Here is a 12,117-nt window from a genome sequence, read left to right on the forward strand (position 1 = left end):
AGGATTTGCCCACCTATAGCACTATTTCTGCAACTTTCTATAGAATATCATTTTGATGCTACTCAGATATTGGGACTTCTCTTTTGTTTATTACTAGGAAGAAACAGAATCACAGGCTAATTCAGGTTGGAAGGGACCTCAGAATGCCTCTAGACCAGTCTAGGGCTCAAAGCAGGGTCACCTGTGGGGCCAGACCAGGTTATTCAGGGCATTATCCACTTGGGCTTGAAACTCTCTGAGGACAGACAGCACAGCCTTTCTGGACACCTGAGATATTTCATTATAACACAGAAAACCTCAGTGATAAGTAAACACATTGAGTTAATTATTGAGTTGTGCTTGATGAATCAGACAATGAAATAGTTAATCTGCATCCTAAATTCCTAATGCCTATTTAATATGTTTGTTCTTACTTTTTTTTTTCTTGCCTTACCAAAGTAGAAAAGGACTTTTCTACTTTGTAGTTTGTATTCTTCTACTACAGTAGTTTGTAGTTTTCTACTTTGTATTTTTGTAGTTCTGTAAAATACCTTCCGTTTGTTTCTCCTCGGAAGACGGAGAAAAAAGAGCACAATTTCTGTCACTAATTAATAGTAACTGTTACCACAGCAGAAATCTATTTAACACACAAAATGTTATGACACTTTTTGAAAGCATTGTAACCCGAGGGCAGCCTCAACCTATGTGACCATCAGTTATCCCCAGCTGGATATGGCAGAATTAGGTAAGAATGAATTGCTGCTGAAGCCTTCAGCAACAGACAGGTTCCTTTTCCTTTCACATTTTCTATGCATGATTACATTTTTATAAAATTACTTTTACCTTTTTCTCCCCCCCCCCCCTTAAAAAGATATCTGGGGACAATCCCATTCCTTATTATGACAAGCATGAGCTCAATAGACATTGACTGACACTTCTGAAGGTGGTGAACACTGTCAGGAAGCCTCCTCTGTACAAAACATTCACCTGGAACTCAAGATCCCTCTATAGTCATAATTTTGCCTGAGAAATACACACAGACTAGCCCTGAATGTTTGTTCCCAGCAGCATTTCCAGAGAGGGAGTTCATCCTGTCTGGTGTTGGAATCATGTGTGTTATTTCTTGACTCTTAAACATTCATTTGAGTTTCCAGGAAATTTCTGCATTACTGAAGACATAGGTTCAGTAACCTCAAGAGAGATGACCTTCAAAGCCTGAGAAAAGTAGAATCTCGTGATCCAGACTGTATCCTGAGAGACCTGCACTAAAAGAAATGGGAGATATGAAAGATCCCTAGGCTTATAATTTTTTCTTTATTTCTAAATTTACATGAGTTTGAGCCTTAACCCATAAATGAGATTGGCTGTATCAATGGACTAGTTTTGAGGGGGATCTTTGGTAATTTTATTTTTAGGTAGTATTTGTGATTTCTGTATTTTGACAGGAGTAGATAAAAAATCCACTCCTTTGGGGTATAAGACATAGGTCAATTAGGCCCTGAGGGTACTTGTTCAACACACAGTAAAAGCAGGCACCCAGAAATGGCAGTGTGAATCCAGCACTGGTGACTAAAACACCACAGACCTTAAAGAAATGGCAGCAATATCATTGCTCCCCCACAAACTGGAGGTAGTACATTCCGTTTTCCTTATTCTGCAATATCCAAACTGCATGAGCTCCCTGCCAGGTGGGGACAAGCAAAGGAGAGGCACATTGAGTTTGTGTATCCTGATGGGATTTGTGTGCATGTTCTGTGGGCAATCACAGAGGGGAGAAGCAGAACCTTAAAGCACAGGTGGGACTTTATACTTTGGATCTCAGCAGGAGCCTGACAATCAGTAGTGAGCTTGCAACTGGAAAGATCCACAAAAACCAGAAGGTTTTTATGATCTACCTACCTAACTGCCATTAATCTTCTAGCTTCTCATCAGGAAAAAAAGAGCATGGCAGTCACTCCTTAATGTATCAAGGCACTGACAGACCAAGTAGAAGAGAAGTTCTGAAGCATTTAGATGCTGTGATAATGGAGCTCAGCTGAGTGTTGTCCATAAGCCCAGGAGCCTGCAAGTCTCGGCTCCCTGGCACCTCACCCAGCAGCCAGCCCAGGAGCCAGGCAGCCAGGCCAGCCAGCACTTGGGCCCCCAGAAGCTGATTAAAGGTCTCCTGGTTTCCATTATTCACTGGGTAAAACAGACACATTCTTTAAAGAACAATCAGATTTCATTGAGCTGCATTCTTGGGTTTTTTTACAGAAAAAACATGCCATCCAGGAATCTTTAATCACTTCTATTGCTAATTGTGCTGTTGAAACAACACATCATGTTTCTCTGATGTACCATGTGGCATATCCAAAGTAGTATCTGATGGATTGACTAAAACTCTCCCTTTAATTACCTACAGAAATTGCTGCTGATGTAAACAAATCAGTGCCAGCCTCAGGGAATGCACATTTATAGACACTTTGAAACTCTGCACACAAGCATTTACTGGTGATAAAACAGTGTGGCTTGGAATCAGTCAAGAACTTGCAGTAACTCCTGTTCCTCCAGGTACTCATATACAGCACAGACTCATGGAGAGTCTTCTGGAGAACCCTTCCAGCCCAGCTGAGAGGAGGAGGAGGGTGTCATCAACCCCTTGTAGGTCAGACATGAGGCATTTGATGTAAGGGTACTGCAAGCACGGGCTGTGCGTGGCAGTCACACTGAAAGCAAGGGCTAACTTAGAGTGCAAAAAGGGAACAGGAAGCCAAAGTGAGAGTGTCTGCTAGAATGTGAAATGATTCAATAAGCATGTGTTTAACTCCTCTAATCTTTGCTGGACACTTGAAATTGCTCCTCTCAGTACAGCTGCAGGGGTCCAACAGAATAGCTCCACACACTGCAACAAATCTGATCAGAAGCACACCAGAGTAGTAGGGGGTCTCAGAGAGGGCAGCCCCACCAGAGACAAGATTAAGCCTTTTTCTTAGTTCAGCTGTGGTGTTTTCTTTTAAAATTTACCTGGAGTGGCTGGGGTTTTTCAGGATTTCTAATATTCCTCCAAGTATCTGACATATGTTTGCTTTCCAGATAGAGAATGTCCTTGTGGAACAAGAGTGTTAGTCTACTGAAAGATAAAAAGCTCGATCAAATAAAACATTTATGTGCCAAAAGGAAAGGCATTTTAGCTGCATCACCTATATAAATAGTCTATTGGCCAAAGCACTCAGTGAGGAAGTGGGAGACCTCAGTATTAATTTCTTACTCCAGCAGATGAGGTTGAAAGGGATGGTGTGCTGAAAATGTTCCGCTACTGAGCAAATAATTTGCAATGTTGGGTCAAAGGCACAGAGAACAAAACCAAGTGAAGCATGTCCCTGCAGCCTGGGGTGAGCCTCTCAATTAAGGGTGCTGTACATCTTGGAACCTGTCAGGTTATTAATTCTCTGATCCATGTCACTTTCTAGACATCACACCAGAAGACCTACTTCTAGCAGCCTGCTTTTTAGTGTATCAGAGGACACTTAAAAGAGCTAACGGAGGCAAATATGAATCCTCATTTTATTCCTGTTGTCAACAGGGTAAACAGCTTTCTCTGTCAGCAGAGAGCTATCAGGAAAGAGCATCATGCAAAATGAATGACTGCTGTTCACAAAAATGCTGAAACACAACTAATTGATTTTGATGTAGCAGGCAGCTACATTTCATTTGTGTCCTTTACATTCAGGACTGCTAATAAAGCATTTTTGTTAAGAGAGGTACATATAGACAAATTGAATTAAGTGCTGATCTACTTTCCATTAGATTTTTCAGACAAGTGTAGTAAAGAAGATTGCTTTACAACAGAAGGCTACTTACTGACAGAAAAGCTCTTTTTTTTTTATTGTAAACAGTATCAGTGGTATAGTCTATTTAAAATAAGCTTCTGCAGTTTTGCATGAATTTCTGTTTTCCAAAAGAAAAGGGGGGGGGGAAAGGATTGGTATTATAGTAAGATGTTATGTCAGGACTAAGACACAGGGTTTTATTACCTACTATTTTCCATGCCTCTGTCTTTTTTTTTCTGCAAGATTGGCAATCTTTCTCTACCTTATCAACTCTTGTGCAATTGAATTAAAAAAATGTTTGGGATAGTGAAGAACATGTGCCAGAGGAGAGATAAACTACTTAAAACGTCCTCTGCTGCACTCTAAGGGCTGCCACTTCAAACCAAGGCAGTGTACCAGCTGTAGATATTTCCTTAGCTCAGATCAAGAGTGATAGTCACTGTGAGTGGAAGACACCTCAGCCTTTCCCACAAAACCCAGTAACAGTTCCCAACCCCACTGGAGTGGGGCTGGCACAAAGATCTAAACATGACTCTCAGCAATTCGCCACTTTTTTCTTCCTTGAGAAGCAGCATTTCTACTGTTTCCTCATTTTCTACCTCCCCAGTTCTTCCTTATGAGCTCAAGGGGTTGGGACCCACAAAACTGAAGCCAGCTCTGTTATCAGAATAGGATCTAGGTATATTTTCAATATACCTGTGACTCTTCAAACTGCTGATCATTACCTTCTCACACGACTTAAGTGTCAGAACTACTTCTGCCCTGGAACAGAGATGTGCAGGGTGTATAATATGAACTGATGCTTTTTGCTAAAACTAGACTATATTCAGTGTACCATTATTGATGCCACATAGCCTTTGGGTCCAAGTGCCAAACTGTGTTTTTGGCTTAATTTCAAGGACAAAGGACAAATTTAAGCTTGTGTTGAACACTGAAGTGAGCAATCCTCTCTCTGCTTTCTCCTGTGACATCTTTTGTATGGCCCAGGTGACCCACAGATCTGGAACACAAATTAACATTTCCTATTGTGCAATGAAAAAGGCAGCTTCCTCTTCTGTACCTGTCCACAGTAGAAAGAAGGCATGCAAATATGAATTCCCTCAGTGTTGTGGGCAGCCATTTCTTCATGCACTGTTCCCCCTCCAAATTAGAGCTTGTTCTCTGAAGCATCTAGTTGCTTTCTGCTCACCAACAAGGTCATAATGAGCAACCATAAAAACAAACTCACAGATAGCATCTGGTCTTCCTTTTGCACAGCTTGTAGATATTTTCTCCTTCTTGAGAGCAGTCATAGTTTAGGGTCAGAACCTTCTCCTGAAATGGATTTCATTACCAACAGTTCCTGCAAAATCCTTACAATTCTCAGATGCTGTTCTAGCCAATACCAACCCTCACAGACCAACAGCTTTCTTCTCTGAAAAACAGATGTAATCACAAATGTTCTTCACACAGCTTATACTAAAAATATACAGTCAAAAAAACCCTCATCCACATCTTCTATGGGTCTGAACAGTAGTCAAGAGTTAAGCAGAGAGGATTGCATTCCTTCTGTTCTCCTACATTTACGCACAAACGTTTGCTTAAATTCCTCCAGCATGTTTACTAAAAAGGAGGCAATGTTTAAGGAAGCTCCTGAAGTCTTTGCCCACTGTATCTTCCTGACTCACAAGTAAATTCCACTCAAGTTTTCTGGGATTACTCACAAAGGATGATACAGGCCAATGTGTGCAAAGCTGCATGTAGACTTTCATCTCAGACCTGCTTGTCAGAAAACACCAGCGCTCTCGCAGCAACATGACTCTTGTGAACAGAGATGGCACAGAACAACAAGGGCCTGATTCTTATTTCAGACAATGATTTAAAGCTGTGATCCTGTCAAATCTCCTATTTATAAGGCCCCTTCCATCTGCCTCAAGCCCTGAAGAGGCTAATTCTGCATTTCTCTCTCACGCAAAACTCCCACAGAGGTGGCTGAGGGACAGCAGCACTGAGTTCCCATCCCAGCTAAGTTACACTGTTCAATATTTCAATAGCCAACCAACAACAGCACCGCTCAGAAATCTGAAAATGAAACATCAACATCTCACTTAAGACTGACAGAAATGTTTCTTCATGGTGAAATGAGCAAATGAAGAGTTAAAGATCAAGTACTTGTTAAAATCGATATGGCTTAGTAGCAATATTTCATTCTTCCAAAAGAGTAGAGAGTGAGTGGAGTGTTTCAACCAGTTTATCATATCTGATCAAAGAAACAGCTCAGCACATTTTACACATATCTTCTCCCTTTTTCTTAAGCAAAAGCTGCATAGACTATTTTTCTCCTGTAGACACTATTAGCCAGCTTATAGTTGAAGCACAACCACAGTGTGAGTAGCAGAGCTGAAAACTTTTTATGGAAAGTTAACACCACACAATATGTTGCAAATTCCAGTCTTCAGCTATTACAAGTAATAAGAGACCACTATATTTAAAAAAGTAAATCAGCCCCATTTTACTAGAAGCATATTCAGTAGTTACATTAAAAACAATCTTTATAGAAATCGTTTGTATTGACTAATTTAGAGGGAAATGCACTTAAAAGGGATGTAAACTGCACATCTTTATTAATGAATATTACTTTTCATTTAGCTCAGAAGAAATTAGACCCTCTTGAGGCATTGAATCAGATGAGTAACTGTGACGAGAAAAATTAAAAGCATAGAAATACCCTGGTTTTAACTATGTTGCTGCTTATAGATATTCAGTATCTGCACCAATCTCTTTAAAATGTTTGGAAGCGAAAAAAAAAACTGAAGCATTATTTCTTTAATGTTTATAATGACCACAGAATATTTTTACTGCAAAGAACTTACTTTTAAGGCACATCAGTCATTTCATATATATCTTATGCCCAGTAAAATCTGTCAGAATTTCATTTCCATAGACTACTTGAATTCTACCAGGAAAACAGAGGGGAAGGACTGTGTTTGGAGGCCACAGAGCTCATTTCAAAAGCAGTGCAACTGTAAAACAAACCACTGTGAGTCTGCAGACTGGGAAACCCCTCTAAGGGAGCAGCACTAAGTGACAAAAGCAGACCTCAGACCTTCATTTGGCAGGAATGGGCACCTCTAATGAAGCTGTCCAGGAGCTCAGAGGTAGTAGCCAGGTACCATATGTTGCTTTGGTTGCTCTGGTGGTTATATAGTTTTTTCAGAGTAAACAAACCTGAACTTTTTAGCTACATTATTACCTAAAATAATAAGAGCTAGTTCCAGCTCTTCTTGACTTAATTTAATAAGAACTCTCTGTTTTGCAAAAGAGAAATGGCTTGTAATTTTCTCCTCTCAGTTGCTATTTTTATTTCTCCTTTATCTGTCTCAGGTATGAATTTGTACCAAACCATTTGTTATTTAAACAAAGCTCAAATCTTTTCACACTCTGAGCCTTATTTCAAGAAACCATCCGATAAGTTACAGATTTAGGACTTTGAAAACATCTCAGTTGTTTACTTAGCAAAATCCAGCAAACTTCTAATGCATTTGATGCAATCATCTAATCCCCACTTCAGCAGAAGTCCCACTTGAATTTGAGTTAATCTGTCTATTGAAGGAACAACCAGAACCTCAGCCACTGACAGTCTCCTTTGCCAGGGTTAAGCGAACCAAATGCTTATTATGAAAAACTGATGAAACAAAGTGACTGCTCTATCCTTTTTCCTTATGATACAGAGAATTTACAAGAAGAGCCTACAGACACCTTTCAGACAGAACAGAGGGAGTAAGGAAGGGGATATCTGCTGATTCCTCAATATATTCTATTCAGCTGTTTTAAGGAGTCTGTTATATGGGATTAGATTTCACTCTGCTTGCTGTGGAAAGGCGCATTTGAGGCAGATGCCAAATCCTGCTGCCTATGGAAGGAGTGATAAGCACAGAAAGGAGGAGTATTTGCTCCATGTACAGAATACACACCTTGCAGCAGCACAGCTGAAAAAGGGATGTAAATGCTCAGCTCACTCTTACATTTGGTATGCATTCAGTGATGAATGTAGACACCAGTCCCTGTCTCTCACTTTTTTCATTGCAGTTTATGATATTTTATAAACCCATGGGAAATATAGTTTGCTTTAATAACTTTCCAAGCTATTCTCCCCTCTTCTGCCTCTCCTCCCAAGAAAATCCTCTAAAATCATAAACTAGAAATGCAAACAGAAGAAGGGAAAGCAAGCAACATTAACACCAAAGGTTTGGAACAGCTGCACCTCCTTTTGAGATTTGTTCACATACACCGCTGACAATCTGCAATGTATGCTTCTCATTAAAAAATAAATAAAAAGGATTTAATTGCTCTAAGACTGTAAATATGAAGGATATAAAGACCCTAGTAGTGGGGTGATTGGTCTTCCTCTGAAAACCTGCATATCAGAATGCCTTCAACTGCCTGCCTGAGAATGAGGAGCACGTATCCAGCCCTGAGATTAGCCTTTGAAGGGAGACTGAAAAAAGGGGAGGAAAAGTTCCCCTGGGCACATAGAAGTGGAAAGTTGATTTTTTTTTATTTTATCTCAAAACATGTTAGGCAAGCTCACCAGAATAATTTTTTTTTTCACTATCTGCTCCAGGACAACAGGTCCTTAGGTCACTGATCTGAGAAGGATGGAGCAGGAATTTACTGCCTGGTGATCCAGCAGGAGGAAATGAGGTCATGGGGTATATGTGTTCTTTTTCATATTTCATGAAAAAATGCAACACTCCTGGGTTTGTCTCACTGACTAATCAAAAACTATGGGAAGATAGGAAAAATATTTCCCATCCAGATCTATAGGCAAAGACCCCTCCAAAAGAAAAGAAAACCCCTTGCTTTGTTTGACTTCATCCCTTGAGCAAAATCATGATTCAGAAGGTTTTAACAGTACAAAGGTTTATTTAGAAAAGAGTTTGGATTGTTCTTTAGGGTTTTTTTGGCAAACATTTAAATCCTTTCATAACTCAAAACACTGTCAGTGCCTGGTACTTTGCACTCTCCTTGCCCACACAAGCAGTAAAAGCCAATTTCTTACTGGGACAAATCCACCATAGGCCCCAGCTGCCCTATTTATATATACTCAAATCTCCACCACCACTGCCACTTAACCCTCTCCTTCTGATGTCTCCTTTTGTTTCCCCACAAAATTCCAGAGCCCATGAAAGCTCACTGCCTCCCAAACTCAGTGTCTCAGCCTACTCTGCTCTGTGGGCTCCCCGTGCCCTCTGTCAGGGTTCAAACACAGTCACTCCCTCCCCCTTCACCCCTCCACACTCCAGCACTGCTCCCCCAGCTCCATGTCACCATTCTGCACCGTGGTGAGTGCCCTCAGCCTCCCCTGACACCATCCCTGTCCCCCAGAGCATCCCCCTGCTCCTCCGAGGGGGCGAGCCCTCTTCCCGCTCCCTAAGCCCAAGCCCCACGTTCTCTCCCCTCCCTTCTTTTCCAGCATTGAGCCTTCTCTGTTAACTCTACTCCTGCTCGAGGCAAATCCATCCCTCCAGCTCAATGCCGGAAGTTCTTCTTCTTCTTCTTAAAAAGAATGTGTTTAAAGGACCTGCGGAAGTCCTGGTTGAAGATGGTGTAGATGACTGGGTTGAGGGAGCTATTGCAATACCCAATCCAGAAGAAGAACTTGAAGAGAGTCTCGGGGACCTCACATGCCTCCCGGCAAATACCATAGAGGCTGTAGCTGAAGAAAAAAGGGAACCAGCAAACTACGAAGACCCCCATGACCACAGCCAGCACAAAAGTGAAGCGTTTCTCCCGGGCCTGGGCAACTTTCTTACGGCAGATGCTGCTACGCTTCCGGCGGCGGCGGTAGGAGAAGAACTGCATGGAGCGATTGCTCGCACGGGACAGGCGGCCACTGGAGTGCTTGGAGGAGTACGAGTAGGAGAAGGACTGGCTCTTGCTTTTGCGGCGATGCTCCTCCCGGCTCCGCCTCCGCCTGCTCTCTGAGGTGCTGCTCTCCTCCAGCTCAATGTCCTCCAGCTCAGAGGCTTTGCGCCAGTGGTGCGCCGAATAATGTCCGTTCTCTCCCAGCGGCATCCTCAGGGACGTGCAGCCGCCGGCAGCGCGGCTCAAGCCGTTCTCAGTCTGGGAGGACCCCTCTGGCATCGTACGCTTCTCAGAGAGGGTCCTGGTCCTTAGCTTGGCCACGCGGTAGATGCGGATATAGACCAACACCATGATGAGGCAGGGGGCAAAGAAAGAGCCGATGCAAGAAGAAAGGATGTACCATGTCTCGTCATTGAGCTTGCACTGGGGAAAGACATCTCCTTCAGGGTCCCGGTACACGGAGATCAATGGCGGGAAGGAGATGATGGCTGAAATGAGCCACACGGTGAGGATGATGGCCTTGATCCGCCGCGGGGTCCGTTTGAGGTTGTACTCCACCGCCTGTGTGACCGACCAATACCTGTCGAGGCTGATGGCGCACAGGTGGACGATGGACGAGGTACAGAACAGCACGTCCAGCGCCAGGTAAATGTTACACCAAGCCTTGCCGAAGTACCAGTAATTCATAAGCTCGTTGGCTAAGGAGAAAGGCATGACCAGGGTAGCCACCAGGATGTCCGCGCTGGCCAGGGACACCAGGAAGAGGTTCTGGGGGGCTCTCAGCGCCCGGCTGGTGAGCACAGCTATCACCACCAGCACGTTGCCCACGATGGTGAAGACGATGAGGAAGCCCACCACCGCCGCCAGGCCGGCCACGGCCGCCGGCGAGTAGGGGGAGGGCGGCTGCAGGAGGGCCGAGGAGGACGGCGAGGCGGGGAGCAGCGCCAGGGACTCGTTGGGGGAGCCCAGGCTCGTGTTCACCAACAGCAGCAGATCCATGGTGGGTGTGCGGGGCGTCGGCGTCCTAGAAAGCCCGGCGGAGCCCCCGCCCCGCCCCGCCGCCCCGCCGCCGCCGCCCCGCCGCCCTCATCGCGCCCCGCCGCCGGTCCCGCGGCCGCTCCGCCGCCGAGCCGCCCGCGTTCCCCCGCCGCCGCCGCCGCCGCCGCTCCTCAGGGCACGGCCGGGCGGCGCACCCCCGGCGCGGCAGGGAGCGCGGCGGCGCCGCCTCCGCCCGGCCCCCGGCGAAGGGGCAGCGGGGCACGGCTGGCCCCCGCCGCCCGCCCGGTCATGCCCGGCTCCGGGCAGCCCGCGGCTCCGGAGAAGACTCCGCGCGGCCGGCGGGAGTCCCCGGCGGGAGCTGGATCCTCGCAGGGCGCGGGGTCCGAGGCGGCAGCAGCGTCGGCATCAACTCCCATGGAGCGGCTCCCATGGAGCGGCTCCCGGCGGCTCCGTCCCACTCTGGCTCCGCGCTCCCAATCGCGGCGTGCCCCGCGCCGCGCGCATGCTCAGTGCCCGCAGGTGCGGCCGCCGCGCCCGCCCCGGCGGAACCCCCGGCGGGCGCAGGAGCGCCCCGAGCGCCGCCGCCCGCTCCCGTCCCGCGCCCCGAGCGCGCCGAGCCCCGCGGGCGGCCCGGCCGGAGACTCCCCGCGGCGGCCCACGGGAGGAGCGGCCGGCGCGGTGCTGCGGCGCTCGCTGCCGCTCGGCGGCCGGACAGGTGTTTCTGCCGGGAGCGGTGCGGCTCGGCGGGGGCGCGGCGGCCGCCGCGGGGGTGGCAGGGGCCGGTGCGATGGGGGTGGCAGCGGTCGGTGCGAGGAGCGGCGGCGCCGGTTGCGCTCCCGGAGCGCGGCGCCCGGGTGGTCGCTGCCTGCAGCGCCCGCCTCGCGCGCTGGGGGGCGCCCTTGGCCGGCCGGGACCGTCCGGCGGCGGGACGGGAGCGCTGCTCCGCATCCGCGGCTGCCTCCGCTCCTTCATCATCGTCACCCTGGCACTGACTGCGACCTGCGGCTGCCCTGTGCCTTCCTGCCGGTCTGGGCAGCTGCCCCGTGCCGAGTCTGCACCCGGTGTCCCCAAGGGTGTTACAGCTTGGTGCGCGTTCACTTCTGGTGCTCCGGTCGTATTCTTTATAGTGCAAACCTGTGCGTAGTGAATGCACCTACACACAAGGCAGCGTCTCTTTAACTGTAAAACTTTTACTATAATAAAATACGTGTAACGATCCCCAAGTTGTAACCGAATATCCCGGGCTTTAGGGAGGCAGAAGGAAATATATTCTGCTTCCAGTTACCTTTGTGCTGCAACCAGCGCTGGCTCCACTCTTCTCCGTGCGTAACTTCGTGAATTGGACTATGAAGGCTTGGAAGTGGATATGCCTAGTTTTGATAGGAAGAAAAATTCCTCTTATCCTATTCTGTAAGCAGTTTACTCTGAAGGTTTTCTTTTGTTTGGTTGTTAGGGTTTTTTTTCACCTGAAGTGTAATTTGCG

The 12,117-nt window shown here is 46.6% G+C and overlaps 2 protein-coding genes across 2 annotated transcripts; one reads left to right on the forward strand and one right to left on the reverse strand.

The window, feature by feature from the left end:
* Nucleotides 1-6,254: 6,254 nt before the first annotated feature.
* On the reverse strand, nucleotides 6,255-10,679 carry ADRA2C (adrenoceptor alpha 2C). The gene has a single exon (XM_036382845.2). The coding sequence runs from the start codon at nucleotides 10,632-10,634 to the stop codon at nucleotides 9,300-9,302; it is 1,335 nt and encodes a 444-aa protein (XP_036238738.1). The 5' UTR covers nucleotides 10,635-10,679; the 3' UTR covers nucleotides 6,255-9,299.
* LOC118686041 (proline-rich protein 2-like) lies at nucleotides 10,633-11,778 on the forward strand. The gene has a single exon (XM_036381968.1). It carries the CDS (start codon nucleotides 10,633-10,635, stop codon nucleotides 11,776-11,778), a length of 1,146 nt encoding a protein of 381 aa, XP_036237861.1.
* The last annotated feature ends 339 nt before the right edge of the window (nucleotides 11,779-12,117 follow it).

Source organism: Molothrus ater, chromosome 4 (assembly GCF_012460135.2).
Source record: "Molothrus ater isolate BHLD 08-10-18 breed brown headed cowbird chromosome 4, BPBGC_Mater_1.1, whole genome shotgun sequence".
Lineage (NCBI taxonomy): Eukaryota > Metazoa > Chordata > Aves > Passeriformes > Icteridae > Molothrus > Molothrus ater.

Coding starts and splice junctions, on each gene's coding strand:
- ADRA2C (XM_036382845.2), bottom strand. CDS start 10,634: ATGGATCTGCTGCTGTTGGTGAACACGAGCCTGGGCTCCCCCAACGAG.
- LOC118686041 (XM_036381968.1), top strand. CDS start 10,633: ATGGTGGGTGTGCGGGGCGTCGGCGTCCTAGAAAGCCCGGCGGAGCCC.